This window comes from Notechis scutatus, chromosome 8 (assembly GCF_049901735.1).
Source record: "Notechis scutatus isolate UNSWTSFEM ecotype Mainland chromosome 8, rNotScu1.2, whole genome shotgun sequence".
NCBI classification, from domain to species: Eukaryota; Metazoa; Chordata; class Lepidosauria; order Squamata; family Elapidae; genus Notechis; species Notechis scutatus.
The window spans coordinates 19,477,002-19,500,874 of NC_142016.1; the positions used below are offsets into that span (position 1 = coordinate 19,477,002).

The 23,873-nt window shown below is 39.1% G+C and overlaps 2 protein-coding genes and 1 long non-coding RNA gene across 6 annotated transcripts in view; 1 reads left to right on the forward strand and 2 right to left on the reverse strand.

The window, feature by feature from the left end:
• LOC113425922 (uncharacterized) overlaps window positions 1-23,873 on the reverse strand; it is a 169,035-nt gene that overhangs the window by 48,590 nt on the left and 96,572 nt on the right. Inside the window, exon 3 of one of the 3 annotated variants that reach the window (XR_015750509.1) lies at window positions 21,410-21,425. The exons of the other annotated variants lie outside the window; for them this stretch is intronic. This is a non-coding gene — a long non-coding RNA (uncharacterized LOC113425922). Of the gene's footprint in view, window positions 1-21,409; window positions 21,426-23,873 lie in introns of those variants that run through there. 3 annotated transcript variants of the gene reach the window in all.
• Window positions 3,410-4,405, forward strand: LOC113425921 (G protein-coupled receptor 42-like). The gene has a single exon (XM_026688228.2). The coding sequence runs from the start codon at window positions 3,410-3,412 to the stop codon at window positions 4,355-4,357; it is 948 nt and encodes a 315-aa protein (XP_026544013.1). The 3' UTR covers window positions 4,358-4,405.
• Window positions 10,961-17,194, reverse strand: LOC113425925 (free fatty acid receptor 2-like). 2 transcript variants are annotated; one of them, XM_087970964.1, is made up of 3 exons: window positions 17,070-17,194; window positions 15,000-15,089; window positions 10,961-13,276 (listed from the first exon to the last, which is right to left on the reverse strand). In XM_087970964.1, exon 3 carries the CDS (start codon window positions 13,263-13,265, stop codon window positions 12,222-12,224), a length of 1,044 nt encoding a protein of 347 aa, XP_087827090.1. In that variant the 5' UTR covers window positions 13,266-13,276; window positions 15,000-15,089; window positions 17,070-17,194; the 3' UTR covers window positions 10,961-12,221. The 2 variants fall into 2 exon arrangements, with proteins under 2 accessions (XP_087827090.1, XP_026544017.1); XM_026688232.2 differs by lacking the exon at window positions 15,000-15,089.

The window sequence follows — 23,873 nt, forward strand, 5'->3', positions numbered from 1 at the left end:
ACTGGTTCGATCTCCGCTGCTCATTGCTGCTACCGGTTCTCTAGAACAGTGATCCCCAACCTTTTTTCTGCCGCGGCCCAGTACCGGCATCAGCTGGGCGCCGCGGCCCGGTACCGGCATCAGCTGGGCGCCGCCATCTTTTTCATCAAAAAAAGATGGCGGCGCCAGCGCTTCCGGTGAGCTTTTCCGGGTAGAAATGGCTTTCTACCCGGAAAAGCTCACCGAGCGCTAGCGCCGCCATCTTTTTGATGGCATGCTTCGGTGAGCTTTCTACCGGAAAAGCTCACCGGAAGCACTTTTTCATCAAAAAAAAGATGGCGGCGCCCAGCAAGCCAGCGGCCCGGTAGGACTTGTTCCGCAGACCGGACCGGTGGTTGGGGACCCCTGCTCTAGAACCAGGCCGAACCAGTCGAATACCACCACTGCTCTGGGCCCAGTGCATGGATCATACATGTAATCAAAATGGCTGCTTCTCCAAGAGTGAATGAAGCTGGTGATGGGTTTGGAAGGCTTCTTTCTTGACTTATTGCTTTGTTATACAGACCTATAACTCAAGGAAATGGCAGGGGCCCTTGGACACTGTTTCCCAGGCTTCTGAGTGTATACAGAAGACACTTCTGCTGGAATAGTTGGCAAAGCCTGAATTTACAGCCACCATTGCTGCCTGCAAATCTTAAATGACGATTCTCCAAATCTATTTTGCTTTTCTTTCTTTCTTTCTTTTTGCTGAAGAAGCCAATAACATAAACAGGTTGTCCTCAACTTGTTCATTTAGTGACCATTCAAACTTACAACAGCACTGAAAAAGGGACTTATGGCCATTTTTCACAGTTATGACCTTTGCAGCACCCCCAAGGTCATGTGATCAAAATTCAGATGCTTGGTCGCTGGTTCATATTTATGACCATTGTTGTGTCCCAATGTCATATGATGACCTCTTCTGACCTTCCCCGCAATTACAGGTAGTCCTCGACTTGCAACAGTTCATTTAGTGACAATTCAAAGTTACAGCGGCACTGGAAAAAAGTGGCCATTTCTCACACTTACAAGCATTGCAGCCGCCCCATAACCATGTGATTTACATTTGGATGCTTGACAACTAACTCACATTTATGACCGTTGCTGTGTCCCAGGGTCATGTGATCCCCTTTTGCGACCTTCTGACAAGCAAAGTCAATGGGGAAGCCAGATTCACTTAACAACCGGGTTACTAACTTATCAACTTAAGACCTGAGGCAAGCAAGAAAGATGGTAAAATGGGGCAAAACTCACTTAAAAAACATCGCAGAAACAAAACAGAAATTTGGGCTTAATTGTGGTCATAAGTCAAGGACTATCTGCATCTATCTGGCTCACCATTTTCTCAATTAAGAAATAAATCTTTGAGATAAATACTATCCCCCCTCAAGAAAGCTCCCCAGATCATTTCACTTTTCACTTTTGAAAAGAACAGTTTCTCTCTTTGATAGTGCTTACTTGCCAACTAATTGATGTGACTATCATCAATCAGCCAATTACAATTATGGACTCAAGGGTGCATTACATTAAAGAGACAATTTTGTCCTTCCTGATTGACTCACTTTAGAGAATAAACTTTCCACCAGTCACTGGAGCATGTTTCCTTCCTGAAGAACTCAAATCTATTTTCATGCTCAGGCAGAAGTAATATAGTATGACATATTACTTAAAGTATGTGTGTGTATGTGTGTGCATATGTATATATATATATGTGTGTGTATGTGTACATGTACATGTGCCTGCGTGTAATAGTTAAAAAAGGCATTGGTCAGTATCTGATAGTAATTTACAGAGGTTGAATATGTAATTAAGATATACACATACATACAGAGGGTGAATATATCTGAATCTATCATATATCATCAATATCTACCCTGTTTCCCCGAAAATATGACCCACCATGAGGGTAAGCCCTAGCTTGATTTTTACACATGCACCCAATATAAGTCCTACCCCAAAAATAAGCCCTATTAAGATCCCGCCCACTCCAGAGTGGACGGGTAAAAATTAAGCTAGTGTGGGGATGGAGCTGCCCTACTACTTACCTTTGGACAGTTGTAGCCAGGCCTCACACACCCCAACACCTGCCTTGCCAGCCCATTTCTTCTGCAGCTGGCAAGGCCTTTCCTGAAGGCCTTTGTAGCTGATAACAAAGCTCTGGTTCGATCCTGAAGGCCTCTGACAGCGAAAAGGAGGCTGGCGGCAACATGCACAAGTGAGGTTAGTCAGTGCATGACATCCCCCGAAAATAAGACCTGGTGCCTTTTTTGGTGGGGAAAAAATTTAAGACAGGGTCTTATTTCCGGGAAAATGTGGTATATCTAATATCAGTATATGTTTTTGTTTTTGCCTCTCTCAAAGATTCCAGGCCACACAGAAACAGGTTATACTTTTTCTACTTGGCTGATTGATGTCCTGCTTTAATTCAACATTAAAAATATTGTTAATGCAATGTGCTGATAAGAAAATAACATAAAACCAACAGGAATTGTTTACAGTATAAGCTTTACCCACAGGGTGTTGGTGGTTAAACACAAAGTACAAATATTGGCCACAATGATGTGTGATGGTTTGTTCCTTTTTTTACACTTGGCACAATGTACATAAAAAAGTGTGCGATTTGGATTTCATAATTATGGTTGCCATTATTGCCTTTTTTCTTTACCCTCTCCTTTTCGACACCCCCAATTGTTCAGGACCCATTTAAAAGGAAGAATTAGTTCTTGGGTAACGATTGTAATGGAGTCGTTGTAAGCCATCACAGTCATAAAATAGGTTGGTCCCACGATGGACCCAATTTTACAACTTTTTTATAGCATTCAGTAAGTGAACACCGTGGTTGTAAGGGCGAACACTATGGCCATCAAGCAAACCAATCCTTCACTCTGGCACAGATGCAAATTTTTTTTAAAAAAACCATTAATGTTTAAAGTTTTGGATACTAGAGAATTCCAGTATCAGATGACGTATTCCTCATTTCCAGGGTCACAGGAGTGCAGCAATGGCCCAGCTTCTAAGCAATTCAGACTTCTTTCTTCATCACTTGTTCCGTCTTCCTGTTCCCTGGATTACCCAGGCATACTGAGAAGCCCAGTGGGCCATGAGAAACTTCGTATGACTTTCTGAGGTTTTATGGCTTTATTGCCCTGGCTCACAGTCACTTTCACTGAACAATTTTTCACGGTCCATTTCACCAAAGAGCTGCCTTGTTCCATGCTTCTTGCATCTGCTCTTGCTCACTCACTCACACACACACACACACACACACACAACTATTTAACAGCTAAACAGTTGGGACATTCTCGGCACTGCTGATGCTGTTTGAAAATAGACGGAGGAAATAAGTAGACAAGCAAAGTGTTGCTCAGTCCCGCTCATTGATGCTGATTCAATGGCAATTTGGGAGATCATTTCTTTGGTGGTCTATGGGGCAACCATCCTCTTGGGATTGCCTTCCAATATCCTGGCCCTTTACATCTTCTATTGCCGTGCCAGGATTCGCTTGACCCCCAATCTCATCTACATGATCAACCTTTGCCTCTCTGACTTGGTCTTCATCCTATTCCTACCTCTTAAGATGCTGGAAAAAGGAAAGATGGACTGGACGATGCCAGGATTCCTGTGCCCACTTTACAATCTGATTCATTTTGGCACCATTTATACCAGTGCCTGTTTCCTAACGGCGGTGAGCGCAGGGCGGTTTTTGGGAGCCGTTTATCCCCTCCATTATCAAGCTTACAAAAAGCCTTGCTATTCCTGCCTGGTTTCAGTGGGAATCTGGAGCTTGGTGGGATTCCACGGTGTTCTCCTCTTTGCTCTCGAGACCTCCAGGGACACCAGCTCCAGCCTTTTTGCTGGTAACAGCTCTTCCTGCTACCACAACTTCAGTGAAGACCAGCTGGCTTTACTGGTCCCTGTGCGGCTGGAACTCTCTGTCGTCTTGTTCTTTCTCCCTTTGCTAATCACAGCTTTTTGCTACGCTGGATGTATCCGTGTCCTGGTTGGGTCGCATCTCCATCTGCGGAAGAAACGCCGTGCAGTACGGGTGGCGGTGGCCACTTTGTCTGTTTTTGTCCTCTGTTTCGGCCCTTATAACATATCCCACGTTGTAGGCTTCATCTATGGGGAGGATGTTTGGTGGCGCACTGTGGCTCTGCTTCCAAGTGCATGCAATGCTTTTCTGGATCCCCTCATCTTCTACTTCCTCTCCTCTGCCATGGATGATGGGATTGTTCAAGTTTGGCGCTCGCTGAGGGAGAAATATAGCTCCATCCGGATGAAGATTGTCTTGGCTCATGGGAAAGCAAAGACTCAACAGGGAGACAGTGGTATTGCCTGAATTCTTCATTCTCCATGATGTCTTCTGTCCTGTGGTCCCTAACATATGGGATTTGACCATCACACTTTAACCATTCAGAAAAGGAGTTGGTCTTCTCAGCATTCACGATGAAGAACAAATGGGAGCTGTACGCAGATGGACAGTACGCAGCATATAGGCTGCCTGACCAAATGATAAGCTAAAGAATTTATACAGGTGAGAGACCAGCTAAAGAAATGTTGTCTTAGGTCTGTACCTTTTTTATATATATTTTGGGGTCTCTTTACGTGGCATTGAGAAGACAGCAGTGGAATTCAGTGGCTCTAAGTGAGGGACCTGCCCCATCCAAGCGGAAACTGGTCTTGCAAAGCTTTTGATGAGATTACTAACAGAAACTGTGGAGAAGTGAGAACATTCAACAGCAACCTGTTCACGTTTTTGGAATTAGAGTGGAAAGATGAGTTGGACAAGAGACTTGGTTTAAACAATCCAGAAGAGGTATATATTCTGAGATCTGAGATTTTCTCTGGGAAATAGTCTGCAGAAACAGAGCTCACCACTGGGGGGCAGGCATGCATTTCTCAAGGGCTAAGAGGCTCCCAACTTTGAATGTTGATCAAAAGCATGTTAGCTGCACCAGCCGGGCACAAATAATTGTTTATTTAAAATATATTGAGAAAACAAAAACTGACAGAGGATCCTTAGCTTTTATATTTAAATAATATGTCTTATGTAAATGAAGATTTTGTCCTTTTTGAGTTGGGAAGTTGTATCTTGTATGCTCTTTTAGTACCTTGGTTTTTCCTTATACCCCGTGGTTTAGATGCCTTCTTTCTAATATTTGGTGCTGGAGGCAACCCTCCCTTTCTGAATAGCTGGATTTATATAGAGGGAAAACAGGGAGATCTTTCAACTCATTCTTTTTCAGTTTAAACTATCTCAGAATTATGGAGAAAAATAGAAGGAGGAAACTCTGTATCCTTCACCTTGAGTTCCTGAATGAAAGAAGGGACAGGTAATGAATCAATAATAAAAGAATAGTACGTGCACTCATGCAGATGTTTGCACAGGCATGAGCTTTCCCACACACAAGTGTTCCCTTTTTGAAAATGGAAGGCCAGCTTGCTGTTAATGAGTGAGGTTACAAAAGGGGTTGGAATGAGGTCCAGGGGAGCTAAATGTTTTCTTACTTATAGCCTTTAGCTGCATCAATATCACAGGAAAAAGGAAACCAGATGTCTTCTGCAAACCGATCTCAAATTTGATTCCACTTTCAAACTGCTCTTGTATTATGAGTTATCTTGAGTAAGATGGGCAATCTGTAAATTTAATAGAAGAGAGAGAGAGAGAGAGAGAGAGAGAGAGAGAGAGAGAGAGAGAGAGAGAGAGAGAGAGAGAGAGAGAGGAGAGAAAGAGATGATAGATGAGAGAGAGAGAGATAAAGAGAGATGATAGATAGATAGATAGATAGATAGATAGATAGATAGATAGATAGATAGATAGATAGATAGATAGATAAATAGGGATAGAGCTAGAGCTATAGATAGCTAGAGCTAGAGAAAGAGGTAGGTAGGTAGGTAGATGATAGAATATATGCATATGTGTGTGTGTATGTATATGTATATATGTATGATAGGTAGATAGGTAGGTAGGTAGAGATAGATAGATGATAGATGATAGATAGATAGATAGATAGATAGATAGATAGATAGATAGATAGATAGATAGATGTTCCCCTCACCCCCATTATTCATCCAGCATCTGTGATGACCCAGGGTGGGATACAAAACAAACACAGTCACAGAAAACAGGTGAAGCCCCTTTTATTCCTGCATTTTGCTTCCAAGCTCTGAATATTCTTGACTGGAGACAAAAAACTCCCACACAAACAGTTACAAGAAGAAGGAAAAAAGCAACACAAACCAGGCAAGATAAGGGCTGGAGGATGTCCACAGATAACACACACTGAGAAGAATGCCAAACTCATAGAGGAACCATAAACTAGAGATATTTCCATGCTTTGTTTCCAGCGTTCACCCGTACGCAAGTCCGTCCTCTTATTCAGTTGTCACAGCTGCAGCCCATGAAGAGGATCAAGGCCCTCTCCTCCTGAGTAGACCACATTTCTCCCTTATCCTCTCCTCCCTGCATGCCCTAGGATGGATAGGGGATGGGCCTGGTTCTTCCTCTGACTGCTCAGCCAGCCTCTGCCCTTCCCCAGCCTCCTCCATAACCTCCAGAGCCACACTTCCACTCCCTGTCAGCTGTTCCTCCTCTCCCTCAGAGTCAGTCTCCACCAGGGGCATGACAGCATCGACCTGTTCATATCTTAAGAGCACACATTGTAGAATGAAGGAAGGAAGATCACAGCCTTTTTCTGCATGGCACCCCTTCCTTCTTTTGAAGAACATATCAGCCTACAGTAATTTCCCCTCCCCCCCCAAGAGTAAGCCCTCAACATTGTCCTTGACGATCCATTCATATAGCAACCATTCAAAATTTATAACAGTACCAACTTAAAAGCAGTATCCACACTTACAACTGTTGCAGCATCTCAAGGATTACATCATCAAAATGTGGGTGCTTGGCAACGGGTATGTATTTATGACTGTTTCAGCATCCCAACATCACGGGGTTGCCCTTTGCAACCTTCCCAGCCAGCTTCTGACAAGGAAAGTCAATGGGGGAAACAGGATTCACTTAATGACCACATGGTTCACTTAACAATTGCAGCAAAAAATGTTATAAAATTGGGTGTGACTCACTTAACGATAGAAATTCTGGTCCTAATGCAGTTGTAGATAGGGGATTACCTGTATGTAAAGCAGATTTTTTTCTGGACTAGAAAGATTTCTCAAACTTTCTTCTTTCTTGGCATATTCTAGTCCAGTGCTCTGGTGTTCAGGGAGAAGAGGGACATAATGCGTCACACTTTTATTTCAAACAAATATTTTAGACTGACAATCTGCTGCTACTGTTCCAGTAACGGAGGTGCTTCTATTTTTATAATGAAGGTTCACGTTAGTCCAGATACCAATGAAACTAAAGCAGGTGTTAATTATTATTATATTATTATAATATTATTATATTATATTGGGGCCAGTTTGGTTTTATATTCACAGATTAAACCTTAGATTTATGAAACTAAATGTATTTGGAACCAAGGCTAAAGTATGTACATAGAATTTAATAAGAAGGCTTGTTTATAAAAGTCAACACTGAGCAATCCCTTGCCAAACTCATTTGGTGACTTCATTATATTTCTTGGTAACAACACGGAAGTGATTTGACATTGTCTCTCTGTCCCCCCCCTCGTCCCCCCCAAAAAAACCCAAACTTCCAAAAATAGTCTTATTCTCTTCAGCTTGGAATTTCTTAGAGAGCCCCATCCAAGTATTAAGCAGATTTGACTCTGCTTATGTCAAGCATGAAAAATCAGGTCCACATTGTAAAAGTCCAGTTAAACTTGGGATTTATTGCTAATCACACCTATGCACAATAATCTTCTTAACTAATACTTAACATCTGTTTGAGGTTAAATAAGGGCCAATAGAATTCAAAGGAGGTTGCACTTAGTTTGCTTGTGGCTACATACAGTTCCTAGGCCGATCCCTCTTTTAATTCCTCCACTAGGTTCTGTCATCCTTTTACAGCTTAGCTTTTAAAATATTGACTTAAAAAGCCACAAAATAGGTACAGCTTTCTCCAAAGCCCATTTCAGAACAAGCATAAACTGAGACCTTCACCACACAATATTTTCCTAAATAAAGATACCTCTCCTTTATCTCGTTTTTCCTATTTTTATGGCTTTTAATATTTTAAATGCTAAGCAGAATCAGATCTGCTTAATATTTGGATGAGATTTTGGCCCCACTTCAATTTTAGCAATCTGTTAGAAGATTACAATTCAATAAATGTACTTCATGACAATAAACAATGGAGTGAAAAAACAGAAGTAAAAGGTATTCCTTTACAAATCAGCTTTCTATTAGATAATGATCTGTCCAAATATGTGGATTTTTTTTTTAAAAAAACATTATTATTGTTCCTCCACCTTTGATTTTTATTCCTCCTAACATGATAAGTAAAGATACATCAAAATTAAGCCTGGATCTTAACATCTAGACACAATAGACCAGGAGACCAAACTAGAAAACAAGGAACATCCATCATGACCACTAAACATATTGTCTGGGGTTGATGTGGAGTCAAATAGTGTTTGGAGTACTGCATTTCTTGGACTACCCCAATCATACCGTTGGAGCAATATCAACTTCCAACAAATGCAGTCCTCCAAACACGTTCTAGTGACTTTCCTAAGAAATTTAAATTACTTTTCTTGGTTTCAACTGCTTTCTCATCTGGTCACAAACTTAAGTTGTGGGAAGAGATTCCTTTTTTGGCCAGTCCTATTTCTCAACTATGTCTGATAGCAACTCATACTTATGCACATATGCATTTGTGGTTGGTTGGGTGGAAGAAGCATTGGATTGATTTTTTTTAAAAAATTAAATTTACCATATGAAATTCCTTCCTTCCTTCCTTCTTTCCTTCCCCTTCCTTCCTCCCTCCGTCTCTCTTTCTTTCCTTTTCTGTCATCAAATTCCATGCTATCTCTTATAGCCCACAATGAACCACATACCATAATATTTTCTGTTCATTTCAAGAAGAGATTAGCTAAAGGAAGCTGGGGTTTTTGGCCTGTGAGATTGGAAAGTCTGTTACATACCATTTTTCTTTCTTGTCCCCTCTGTTGTTTTGGGAACATAGCTTGTTGAAAAGCTATTAGGTATACTGGTAATCTGTTCATTATCCTGGGTTTAACAGGCTCCTTAAATTCTCAGGAAGTTACCTCCCTGAGTATATGAATATATGAATATAGGGTCAGTGATATCAGGCTGAGTGGAATAGTAATCCATATGGCAAGTCAGATAGTATTAAAAAGGCCGGACAAAAATCTTTTATGTAGGTTGAGCTAATACCACATCAGTTCTCAAGAGAGTTCTAAATTTTTGGCATTCTGTATTTGCCTTACTTTAAACATTGCTCCTTTACATTAGGAACCCCGCTATGATAGATTGAGAAATTACAGGAACAGTTTTCACAAAAACCACGTGTTTCCTTCTTCCCCTTTTTTTTCTGTAGAATATGAGCCACTAGATGCAATTTCACAACATTTTATGTGGGTTTCTGAGCAATCATAATGAGAGTGTGGGGACAAGTTTTGGATAGATATTTTAAAAAAATCTGGCTTATTTCAGAAAATTCCTGATCTGGAGCATTAAACAGGACTTGACAAGAAGACCTTTGAATACATGTCTATGCTATCTATCATTACCCAAACTCTCATGGTCAGTATCTCTATGTTAGGTCCTCGTGGCCATTCCTTACGTTGCTGAAACCGTGGTTTACCAATTGAGAAAGAGAATATTGTTATGCAAACAACCAGCTCTAAATTTCCCCATTGTGAGTGGAGAAGACTTAGAAAGAAATTAAGAAAGTCTCCAAGGATAAATTGGTTTGAAACCAAAAACACTTCAATTGCTACAGAGAACTCTATAAAAACCATGCTTGGAAGAATTTTTTTAAAATTTAAGATGTTCCCCCAAACCAAAAATCACCCCTTCTCTCTAGGTTTGGTTTCTATGATCCATCACCAGCACTGCACAAATTGGCATCATCACCAAATAAGGATGGGGGATACCCGACTGTGAATTTCTTTAAGGATCCACCAATCACAAGACAGAGGCACTGGCTTGTTTTTCCTGCTGCCACCACAATGTCCATAGTCATCAGCCTAGATCAAGGAGTCACTTTCAAATATTTTTCAGAAGGCCTCTGTGTATGGGACACAGGTGGCATTCAGCAGGTTCTGACCGGTTCTGGAGAATCGGTAGCAGAAATTTTGAGTAGTTTGGAGAACCGGCAAATACCACCTCTGACTGGCCCTGCCCCCATCTATTCTCTGCCTCTCGAGTCCCAGCTGATTGGCTGGGTCTTCTTTTGTTGCCCTGCACAGGAGAAGGGAGCTGGAAAGCAGGTTAGTGGGGTGGGGAGCAGCGGTGGTATTCAATTTTTTTTTACTACCGGTTCTGTGGACATGACTTGGTGGGCATGGCTTGGTGGGCATGGCAGGGGAAGGTTACTGCAAAATCCCCATTCCCTCCCCACTAACCTGCTTTCCAGCTCCGTTCTCCTGTGCAGAGCAACAAAAGAATAGCCAGCCAATCAGCTGGGAGTTGGGAGGCAGCGAATAGATGGGGTGGGGCCAACCAGCAGTGGTATTTACTGTTTCCCCGAACTACTCAAAATTTCCACTATCAGTTCTCCAGAACTGGTCAGAACCTGCTGAATACCACCTCTGGTGGGGTGAGAATGGAGATTTTGCAGTAACCTTCTCCTGCCATGCCCAGCAAGCCACGCCAGCAAGCCACACCTACAGAACCGGTAGTAAAAAAATTTGAATCCCACCACTGGACTATGGGAGTGGAATGGGAAACTGTTTCAAACCATGATAAATTAGACACTCAAATGGGAACAATTGTCTTTGCCAAAACCCATCCCTGAAAGTAATCTCAGCGTCAAAACATTGGTTCTTCGATAGGAAGGAACACAGCCTCTAAGAAAAATAAACAGACCATTTATTTCAGCCTAGAAAAATACATAAACGAGGCCTAGAGCTTTTATATACAAGTGACTACTTCAACAGTAATCACTCAAAAAAAAAAAAAAAAAGGCACAAAGATATTTCTTTCCCTCTGGTGTCAGGTAGATGGCTTCTTCTGAATCTCTGTAGGTTTTATCTACCACAATCTAGTTTACACACAAAACCAACAAGGTGAAATACGATATCTTGGTTCCAGAATTATATATGTGAACGTTGCAACTGAGGCTTTCTCTCAAAACTGAAAATTGGATTCAGGAGATTCAAAGTAATCTCACATCAGTGTTCATTTCAGGCCCTGCTTAAAAAAAAAGCCCTACCAAAAGTAGATCTCGTTTAGTGAATCTTCTAGGTAGATTTGATCTTTTGGAGATGCTGTTTTCTGCTGGTAGAATGGTGCCACTATTTCATTTCCTCCCTGTGATACTCTGAGATTTAAAAGTTGGGATAGCTGCCTTTAAGGCCAAAGAACTAAACAGCTGAACAGAAATATAATTAAGGCTAAAGAAGCCTTGAGTTTCAGAGGAGCTTATCCAAACAATTCCTTCCAACAAAGATATCATATTGGACAAATATTTTAAGAGATAGTAGTCCATCACAATATATTGTCAGAAGAGTGGAGCTGCAGCAATCAAGTGCTAAATGAAAAGAACGATCTAACTGGTCTTGGGCTATGAACAGTACCAGCTCATTATGACAAAAAAGCAGCTAGTGAATTTTTTTTAAGGAGATGGGCATCATAAAAGCTGCTATGAGAAAATAATTATTGTGTTATCAATGTGTACCCTTCTATCCATTCAGCTGATGGAGGCAAAGATCTGTCACAGTGACCCAAGCTGGTTATCCATTGGTATTATTATTTACCTGTGACAAAGTCTCAAATATTCTTTGTGAAGTCTGGAGTCTTTGGCAAAAAAAAAGAAGAAGAAGCAAACATGGAATTCTCTGAAAGTCTTGAAAGTCTTGAAAGTCTGAGAACTATAAGCAGATGCCATCTTATCTTTGAAGGTAGTCAAACTGAAAGTTGCTACGAGCAAATTGGGAGCAGCAGACAAGCTTCCCAAACGTTAGTTTGAACATTGGTTGTCACTTAAAATGACATTTCTGTAGGCATTGTTTCAAATTTCACACTTGCTTGGATATATTTGGTGTTGTGTGATCATTTTTAGCTTAGGTGTTCCTGGGAGTTACTGCTCTGTCTAAAAAGACTTTTCTGAGTGATCACTCGTCTAATGTCACAGATGGTTCAAGGGTTGCAAAAGGTGTGGGTGTACTAGATCCTGCCAGTATACTGGGGATGTTTCCAAGAGATAATTCACCAGTTTGTCCTTTTTTGCCATTGTCCCTACAAGACTTACAGCAACATGGACAGCAGAGTGATGTATGATTCCGGAATTTCCTGCAGGTGCCAATCCAACATTCTGTAAATGTCCTCCGGATGGTGGAGGAAGAGAAGAAGAAAATAATAGGATCCAACACCGTGTTGAGAGAAGTCAGGCAGAACGTCTCTGTTCTCCAGGAAGGGCTTTTTTTCAACACAAAGCCCACAACGTGGGAGATATTGTAAGGAGCAAAGGCCAGAGTGAAATTGAGCACGGTAGCCACAGCTAAGCCCATGGCCCTTTGCCTCTTCTGGGGCTTAATGTTTGGCATGCTGTTCAAGATGCGGATCACGTTGACATAGCAGGAAACAGTGATAAGGAATGGAAGTAAGAAGAGGACAAAGAAGAGCTCCAGGCGGAAAGGGAGGACAATGACAAGCTGCTCGGGGGAGAAGTCATGGTAGCAAGTGACGTTATCTGTATGACTCCATGAACTTCCAGGGAGGTAGTGAACAATGAAGACGATACAACCACAATGGGAACAAGCCAAAAACCAGAAGAAAAGGCTGGCAATTTTTGCATAGGTTGGTCTGCGGTTGAGCTTGTGTTTAACAGGGTAGGCGATACACAGATAGCGCTCTATGCTGACTCCCATGAGGAACAGGGTGCTGATATAAATGCTGCTGTAGAAGAAGAAGTTTGCCAATGGGCAAAGAAGGGAAGGAAGGGGCCATGTGAAAGCCAGAGCAACTTCTGCCATCTTGAAAGGCAGAAAGATCAGAAGGAAAAGGTCAGAAATGGTCAAATTGAGCAACAGGATATCTATGGGGACCGGTTTGTGACGCACTTTGCTCAGGAAGGAGTAGCAGGCCAGAAGGTTGCAAGGCAGACCAATGATGAAGGCAATGATATAGATAATAAGCACCATGGTTTTGTTTTCCATGTTCTCAGATTCTGTAAAGGAATTAGACATAATTAGATGTTTCAAAAAACCAACACAAGTGTTTCTTATTCCTATATCTCTATCTATCTATCTATCTATCTATCTATCTATCTATCTATCTATCTATCTATCTATCTATCTATCTATCTATCTATCTATCTATCTATCTATCTATCTATCTATCTATCTATCTATCTAACTATCTATCTATCTATCTATCTATCTATCTATCTATCTCTCTCTCTCTCTCTCTCTCTCTCTCTCTCTCTCTCTCTCTCTCTCTCTCTCTCTCTCATCTATCTATATTCACAAACATTTTGAATACAGTGTATTGTCAGGGCATATCATTTACAGAAAAGCAAAGAAAGAACAAAAAGGAATATTAACATATATACTAATAGCAATAATAATAGTGTAAGAATAGTTTTAACTAGATTTCTCTTTAGCTTATTTGTAGTTCTGTTGGTTATATATATTGGCATATTTATCATTCTAAACCATCTTTATATTTAGTTCATACATAGCAATAATCTTTCTTCAACTAATTTCTATCTCTTATCTCTAACCACTTGTAAAATCTATTCTATGTTGTAGTGTTCTGTGTCTTCTTTGTTCTTTATTTTTAATGTCTATCTATCCATCTCTGCACAGTCTCATATTTTCCGAATCATATCATCATCTGATGGGGTGTTCTTATTTTTGCAGTATTGTGCAAATACAATCCTTGTTGTTGTCAACACATGCAAAACTAGATATATAGTCCAGCCTTATACCCAACAAGGATATTTCTGGTTTCAGATCTGTATGTTGCTTGGTCATCTTTTCCAATCAGGTATGTATTTTTGTCCAATATTTCTTGCTTTCATACAAATCCACCACATGTGATAATAAGTACCTAGGGTCTGATTATACTGATTATACTTCCAACACTTGGCGGACATATTGCTAAACATTTTTGCTAACCTTGCTGGTGGCAAATGTCACCTATAAAACATTTTATAGAGATTTTCCTTGTATGCAGGAGTATTTCTTATTTCTCAAGGCTGAAGAATATTTTTCTGTCTCTGGGATAGTTTCAATTGGCCCTTTGGGGAAGGGTGAATCCGTTTCCTTAATGGTCCTAAAACAGATTTTCCAATGCTCTAGAGGTGCTCAGATCTTATCCATGGATAGATCATCTTCCCTCTTCTGCTCATCTGACTACATAGAATCAAGTTTAGTTCATCTCTTGTTCTCCCTCATTCTCTAATCTGAAGCCAGCTCACAGCTTCTCATACTTGTATACAGTATTGTTGTATACCGAACAGTTCCAAATTCTTGTATTTTTGGAAGGTGTTTGGAATACTTCTAAGCTTATGGTGTATTCACACAGATAGATGGAGAGCAGGATCAGACTGGATATTGACAATTAGTAAAATATAGAGTAAAACATCCAAATATTATTATTTAATAGATTTATTAAGGTGTCCTGACTTCTAAAAGAAAAGATTTAATTAGAGATCTTGTATTCCTATGATTTTAGAGTGTGGCTAAAGTGATGTTGTATTACATGCCAAGAACACATCTAATGTATGTTTTGCAAAATGCTCCAAATCCACATTGTCTATATACTTCATGGAAGACTAGCATCTTGGAATGATCTATTAGACAGTTGGGTCAATTCTGGTTGGGGCAGATGGTTCTGGAAATATTTGGCACCAAGCCATCAAGGACTTTATAGATCAATACCAGTACCTTAAATCAGGGCTCTCCAACCTTGGCAACTTTAAGACTTGTGGACTTCAACTCCCAGAATCCCTCAGGCAGCAAAGCCTTAAATTATACCTGGAAGTCAATCATTAGTGAATACAGGGCTTGCATAATTAGTATTATAAGTTCCCAACACTGAGAACCAATTAATACATGGGCTGATGCATTCTGGACCAATTGCAGTTTCCAAGTAGTTTTCAAGGGTAGTCCCATGTTAAGTGTATTTGCAGTAACTCAACTGCATGGCAATGAAGAATGTGAGTTACTATAGCTAAGCTCTGACATGATCAAAACTGATACCTAGCAAAAGCTAGGTAAAGAATCCTCTGGTTATAACCTTGACGTTGTTTATGGAGGAGCAGTCCAGAAGGACTTTCAAATTGCAAACCTGTTCTATTCGGATATGTACTGTACAGGTCATTTCATGTAAACAGGTTTAGCTTCCATCTATTTGGTTCCATGCAAACTTTCACAACCTCATGCATGAGGTAAGTATGCTGACAACATGCCCCTTATTGGCCAAGGTGTTTGCTGCAAGTTTGACACCCTTGGACCAGACATACCAAATTCCTGGGTTTATGATTTCATATAGATTTCAAAGAGCAGGGTGAAAAAGCCATGACTACAGCATCCACAATATGTAGACTGCCAAAATGACCCACTACCACAGACTAAAATCACCTACCAAAGAAGGAATAGATAAAAAGTACCTCTAATCCCAACAGGCACATATTATCATATGTGGTGGACTTGTGTTATAAAGCAATAATAATAATAATAATAATAATAATAATAATAATAATAATAATAATAAGCAAAAAGTGATTAGAAAAGACGATAGGAAAACATTTAGATCTTAAACCTGAACTGTTTTCATTAGGCATAACATCGGAAAAACTTGATAAGCCAAGTATATATTTAATAGTGCATGTCTTAAGAGCAACGAGGATTATATTTGCACAATATTGGAAAAATGAAGAAACACCGCAAGACGAAGAGATGATTAGGAAGAAACTAGATTGTGCAGAAAGGGACAGACTTACGCTGCAGATTAAACAGAAAGACGGCACAGAATATTATCAAACATGGACTTTATTTTATCAATGATTGGAAAAAAGAGGTGGAGATTAAGAATGTAATCTGTATTCTTAAAAAAATTAAATAACACATATAACACAATGTTTATTAAGCACTAACAAAATGTAAACAACAGAAAATCAATAAAATCTTTTTAAAAAAGAAAGTACCTCTAATTTCCAGCCCCAAGTGAACTGTGGACAATGGTACCAAGAGCCACTGAAAAATCAGGAGGGATATACCAGCCACATCTAAGTTATGTCTTTAGTAATTTAAGAGAATACCAGTGCAATCTCTGTCCTCATTCTAAATATTGTTCAATCTTCAGGACCTATTGTCAGATGACAATGAGACATTCTCTAAACAACTTGAAATGTTGTTGTTGCCTGGGGAATTCATACAGAGCTAATGGTCTAGTATTAAATACTTGGTCTTCTGATTGGTATATTTTGGGGGGTTTGTCCCCTATTAACCTGAACTATTGTGACTGAAATTTAAATGCAAATAATATATCACTGAATCAACATTAGCTGTACCATAGCAAAAAACCCTGTTTGGTATCTCTGTTTGGTATCAACATTGTTCATGTTATGAGTAACAATCAATCTTTCATTTCAGAGAATTCCTCCTACTGAATTTCAAATGATCCATTAGAGTAAAAAAAAACTTTATTCTTCAATTTTTGGCTTTGAGTTCTGAACTCTTCAGGGTAAAATTTGAGTCCCTAACATCCTATTGCATTATTCAAAAGGAAGACTTTTTGATACCATTGCAAAGAAAAGAGGAGAATCTTATTAGTATGTTGTATACAAATATTTATTCTTGCCTTTTTCACACATTCTTATAATCCCAAATGCTTCCTATCAGTTTTTAGTAATTTCAGTGCCAACTTTTTCTTTGACTATATCTCTTTTTATCCATACACTTGCTTAATGTTACAATGTTTAATTCCCACCACATTTTTATTTAAAATCTTACCTGTATACTAGTGAAATGAGATTACAAACTTCTACTGATCCAGTTGAAGGATATCGATGCCTACATTAGAAAATGAAAGCATCTGTCAGTGACAACAGAGAAATGAAGTTATATTTGCAGAAACTGTGGTCATTAGTAGAAAAAAAGGAACTTTTTACCAGTAGAACAAGAATAATTTGAAATATCTGGTATGCTCTGGAGGAAGTTTTAAACGATGCCGCAAAACTCCTCAATTGCACAATTTACAGCCCTTTATTTATTCTTTATTTAGCTGGGGGTGCAAATCACCCCAACTTGGGTGAGAATAAAAGCATTCTCTGGTTGACCTACAATTGGGAGGGGTGTGTCCACACAAGTTGTTTAAAAAATTCAAACTGTGGGATACTGTCATTTATTGAAAACCCTCCTTTTTTTTTTTAAAACAAGTTTTATTTTCAAGACAAACAATACATAAATACACATAAACACAAAACATAAAAGCATAAAAAAATCTCTTTTCTGAAAGTTGCTTAGTCCCGGGTTAAAACTCTTGGTACAGACACAAATTCAAATTCATTTTACATACCATTTCATATCTTATTAACATTTTCAATTTTCTATATGACTTCTCCTCTCCTTTAAATTTTCTCAATTTTATTTTATTTTATTTATCTCCTCTCAATTCGTATCATAATATTTATTATTCTTTGTCTGTTCTACTCCAGCCAACCATTTATTTTTCTTCTTTAAAAAAAGAAGAAATACTTCTCCTGTACACTATATGGAGTATGATGCCTTTATCTCTTTCCCCTATATTTATAATACTTAATATAAAAAACATGACATACATTGGGATTCTGTCTGGTACATTCTAAAATTATACTATATTATCAAAAATAATACAAATCTATTCATTAGTATTGATATTCATTCATATCTTAAACGTTTAACTCATTGCTTTTCTATTAAATCACATACTTTTATGGGAGCCCTATTTTCCATAATTATTCCCCCCCCCACATCACATATTATAGCTCAATATTTCATTAAAATGTTCCTCCTTCTTCTACTTCAAATCTCATTTCACAAAAAAATTCACTAGTATACCATATTAATATTAACAATCATTTATATCTTAAACATTTTATCCATTTCAATTAAATATCATGCTTTCCAAAGATTCCACACTTATGCTTTCCAAAGATTATTACCCCCCCCCACATCACAATCTTGAATCATGTTTCATTACAGTACTCCCTTTTTCTTAACCAAAAATTTCACTAATTTATGTTAAATATTTTATCACATTTTAAGTTACATATTATTTCTAATTTTCTATGATTACTTCTAAATACAAGTATAAAAATGCACTCTTATGTACCTTTCTAGAATCCCTTTAACAATAAGATTTATCCATTATCTCTAAAATACTTTTGCTTCTTAACATCTTGCTCCCCACCATTAGGACTTCTCATCCCTTCCTTTCTCTCTTGCTTCTTCTTCTCCTTGTCCTCTTTAACCCCTTGTCTCTCCACCTCCCTTTTATTCTGCTTTCCCCCTTTCTGTTGTTTCTTAACATAATGTCCCCCTTTCACCTTATTCTTCTCTTTTTGGGCTGTTTTTCCAGATCTTAAAGACCTTTTTTCCTTTTTCTCTTGCTTTTTCCTTCTCCAATCAAAGTCATTTGTTCATCAAAGATGGCTTCTTCTTCTTCTTTGTCCCCATCATCCTCATTCTGCTTCACATAAGTATAAACCGCCATTTCTAAGTATTGAAAAATAGTGCCAAGACCATCTTCCCCTCCTTGTTTTTCTCTTTCATATTTTTTGATATATAAGTTTCAATCCATCCATAGATGATGCCATTGTGTAGAGAAAAAGTTTTTCCAAACAACCACCCAAATGATTTAATCAGAAGTAATTTCCAAAGGTTCCAAAATCACCAAACAATCCAAACAGACTATTTCTTTTAGATACCTTCTTCTTCTTCACTTTCTCTTTCTGGGGTTAAAGTAATCACAAATCCTTTTCAAATATATTTTTTGGAAGTTTTTTAATGTTTAACAACTCTTTGCAATTCTAAGCAATCTTCTCCTTATTTTCAAATTTTGCTCTAATTTTTTTCACTCTCCCTTCCCACTCACAGCCAAAAAGGTTTTTGTTTTTTTTCCGCTGTCACTTTAGGAAGGAGAGTAGAACAAAGAAAAAACTTTCCCCTTTAGAGTATTCGCAGCTTGTAACTCTCACAAGGAACAATATACTTAGCAGCCTTCAAGATTCCAGGTCACTTTCTCCCGTCTTGTCCCGGTTAGAAGCAACTTTAACTTTTCTTCCAGCTTTTTCCCTCCTGCACCTGCTTATCCGGCTGCAGCTTTCTTCGTGGCGGCCATTGCTGACCGCCGTTCCTCCACCTCGGGAAAAGGGGGTTTAGCCGGCTGGGGAGGGGGTTTGCGGCACCCCCAAACCCCTTGCCGGATCCCCCTGTCTTCAGCTGCCTCTACGGGGCAGCTATATCCCCCAGATCCAAATGGATCGGGGGAACCTTGGCGGCGAACGCAGCAGGGATCACGCGGTCGCGAATCCCTGCCGCCGCCGCAAGCTTGCAAACCGGAAGGGCTAAAACCCTCCTATTTTTTGTTGTTGGTGGTTTGGAGTTTGTTAGTTGGAATGCTGACATAATGTCATAAGAGAGGAGAAAAGTGGGATGAAAAAGATATCAACAGGAATTTTCCAAAGCTTCAAGTTATTCTATGGCCCCAGCACAACATCAATTCTATAGAATGGTAGATAGGTTTGCACAATGCTAGATTAAGCTATTTTAGGATTGGGGAATTCACAGTAGACATGCCCTGGGAACTTAATCATTGTGTTAGTATACTGTGGGAAACTGTCTGTTCTCTTAACCTACAAGATGGATTATTTCTTGAGACATAGCTTGTGATGCAAACATAGCAACAATATTTGCATATGGCAGAACCTCATTCACCTTGGTTGATCTCAGAAAAGTTAATCAGGATCAGACTTTTTTTAGGATGGAAGATCCAAGGGCTCTGGACTAGAATGAGAACTTTAAAAAGCATCCAGAAGTGAGCCATAACAAAACATTTCTATACTGTTCCTAATAAAACTAGATGAGCATAGATATTTTCCCTAATCTATTCATATCCAAGGTTCCAGGTTGTGATGTATTAGATGTAGATGTAAGTTGGTAAGTAGCTTTTGAAGTGATATCCCTGTTAATCCTGTTTTCCCCAAAACCAAGACCTATCCTGAAAATAAGCCCTAGCATAGTTTTTAATGTGTGCACTTGATATAAGCCCTACCCCACAAATAAGCCCTACTTGACAGCCTGCGCAGCTGGCCATCCACCCATTCCGTCTGGTTGCTTGCGGTGCTGCAGCTACAATGAGAGGCAGGGGGTGGAGTTGTCTCCTGTGTCCCCACACCAGCTTAACTCAGGGCCCCCACAGCCAGGCCATCCTTGCCCCAACACCTGCCTTGCCTTGCGGTGGCAGCACCAGTAGCCATGTGCATCAGGAGCAAACATGGTTACCAGCCCACTTATTCTGCTTGCTCACGGCTGCAATCGAACAGGAAGCTGAGCAGTGTGTTGGTCCGATGGCCAACACAGGTGCTGGGGTGTGGATGGCCTGGCTGTGGGGGACCTGAGGTAAGCCAGAGCAGGGCACATTAAGCATTGCCACCACCCCCTGCCTCACAGTGGAGGCACTAAGGTGCTGCATAGACTTCTGTCCCACTGTGAGCAAGCAGAGGCAATGGGCCTCCCAAACATAGGGGAAAAAAGTAAGACCCCCCCCCCAAAATAAGCCCCACTGCATATTTTGGGGCCCAAACGAAAATAAGACCTGACTTATTTTCAGGGAAACAGGGTCTTTTGCAAAGAAAAATAACCCACAGTCTTGTTACGTATTAAAAACTTACTAATTTTATTATCACAGAGATTTTGATGTATGAAGAGTTTTGGACACAGTTGATAATGGATGGAAGACAACAGAAAAGGGAAATGAAGAGATGATCTGAAACAAGAGCATAAAATTACTGTAGAATGGAAAGGCAGACTTACTTAAAGAATGACCATATAGTTGTGATTAAAAGGACATATATTTTAAATGATGACTTTTGCCGTTATCCTCAGAATAGTCAGTGACAAAAAAGAAATGAGGCCTCAAAAATACACCAAAAAATGTGGAGAAAACTGGCTCATAAAATCACTGAGAATTGGACATGATTGAACGGATAATGTCATCATCCTCTTTTGTAGTACGAAACACAGCAAAACCTGCTATTGGGCTCATACACACAGGGCAGATTTTTAAAAACTCTTCTTCTCATTTCAGATTCTTCCCTCCTGTTTTTCCTTTGAAAGAAGGTAATTTGATGTTTATATATAAGGTGAATTAGAACAAGAACTTTAAAACACATCTATTGTATAATAGATGTCACAATGTATGTTTCGTTGCTTCCATCCCTTTGTTAGCCCTAAGGGGAGCTATTTCCTTGCAGACAATTTGATATTGGCTTGAGTATTGAAGTGTACGATATTTCAGAATGAAAGATGTGAAACTGGTAGAATGTCAGTATTAAGCAAGCAGGTTGCTTCATGTAGTCTAAATCAGAAATGCATAGAAGAATGTACAACACAGGCAGGTTAGAGTGAATCACTTTTTCTGAGTTTTCAAATAAAATGAGAAGTTGCTGCAGTTTCTAAACTGTTTTAATCCTTTTCCAAGAAGCAAAGAGGAAATCATGGCCACCCACTGAAAGGGCTAAAAGGCTGAAAAACGATGCACTTAGTAATTAATCCTAAATTAAATCAGTGAACTGTGTTACTGTCAACACAGAAATGACTCAGACATAACATCATTCCTTTTGTAAGCTACTAGGGCCTGTAGATCTGTTTGTAATCTACATCTGATGGTTTAAACTGTACAAATAATCTGAAAAAAAAAATCTGGTGTACAAAGCCACTGATATCTCTTGACTTTCTGCAAACAGGGGCCTTATGTAGCTGCTCCTATGCGGTCTACTTTGCTGCTAGTCACACTCTACAAAAAATTATGGGGGGTGGTTGTTTTATCTTATAAGCAATTGACAAAAATAAATAAATAAAATAAAAAAATTAGATAACGTGTATTCGAACCAATTTCACATCACAGAATAGTGGATTATTAAAGTCACCAGAAGGCAGTCTGCCAACTGAACATTGGAAAACGCTTCTAAGAATCGACAGATGGTGAAACTGATTATCCAGAAGTGTGCTGAGCATCTTTTCATTAGATTGCATCAAGATACGGAGTAGGCAGCCATCCGTCTAGGATGCTTAAATTAAATCAAATCCCATCGAACCTGGGATTAAATGCAGTGGCCTAAATGGTTTATAAAAAAATAAATAAATACCAGGAAGCGGGAAGAAGATTCAGGATACAATGAGTTTTCAGGTCACTCTGTTTCAGAGAACCACTCAACATTTCCACATGCTGCTTATCTGTTACCAAAATGCAGAGTTCAAAAGCCACCTGTCTGTTTCATCCAATTGCTTTGCAGCCTTTGATAAACTAAGAAAAACCATTTGAAACTCCACAACCCCCAGAGAAGGCTGAACGTTTTGACCTTGGGTAAGAGCTGAATTTCAGCTTAAGAAGAGTCTTAAGAATGTATAAATATTCATACATTTTTCGTTAACATATATAAGTATTTAACAGACAATGTATTGTCTGAGTCATCTATATACATAAAAGTAAAATACCACTGATGCATCATCACGGAATCTCCAGAACTGTAAAGCCTACTAACTTGAAATTTGACACGTATGTCTTCTAGCTCTTGGCTTCTAGGTCACTAAAGAAAGGATTTTTGGAATTGACCATCAGAGCATTAGTATTTTGTATATTATTATCAACACGCTCTGATGCTAAGGAGTTCTACTCCCCCTCCCCACCTGAAAAGAAATTCTTCCAAATGCAAAACACAAGCAGAGAAGAAGAGTTTCAGTTTTAGTTTCATAGCAGTAAGCAGCTTTAGTACAGAACAGTTGAGCTAAGCCACGCCCAGGCTCCTTGCTGTCTCCTTCTTGCTCACACAGCAAATATTGTTTCCATTTCCAAATAGCCCTCAACTCTCTCACACACTGACAGGACGCTAGCCAGATGAATACTGATGGATGCTGGTAGGCAGAGGCAGAATTTCTTTTTCCTTATTTTCCTCCCCAAAAACTAAGGCCAACCACATAGTATTGTAGTGAAGGAAAGGTATCAAGCTAGTTTTACATGTACATAATAATAGTAATAATAATATTCTTTACTTGTATATAATAGTATTCTTCCAATTTCCAATTTCTACTTTTGTAATCTAACCATTGTTAAAATAAATCCTAAGTTAAAAATATTCTGTGTCTTCTTTATCCTTTATCTTTATATATATATATATCTTAACCTATCAATTTCCGCACACTCTAATCTTTTTTAAAATTATTATTATATTTACATCTGAAGGAGTTTCCTCATTTTTTCAATGTTGTGCAACTACCATTCTTGCTGCCGTCAAAACATGCAGTATTAAATATACATTCCCTTTATTATATTTTTTTCTGGCAAAATACCTAACAAAAATATTTCTGGCATTAAATCTATATGCTGCTTTATCATTTTCTCTAACCCTGTATGTATTTTCATCCAATTTTTTTTTTTTTTTTTGCCTTGGGGCAGGTCCATCACATATGGTATGCGCCACCACCGTTTCTAAGATGGGGTGATTCGATATGCATATTGCCATCTGATGAGACCTTGCAGGTACAAAGTGCCTGTAG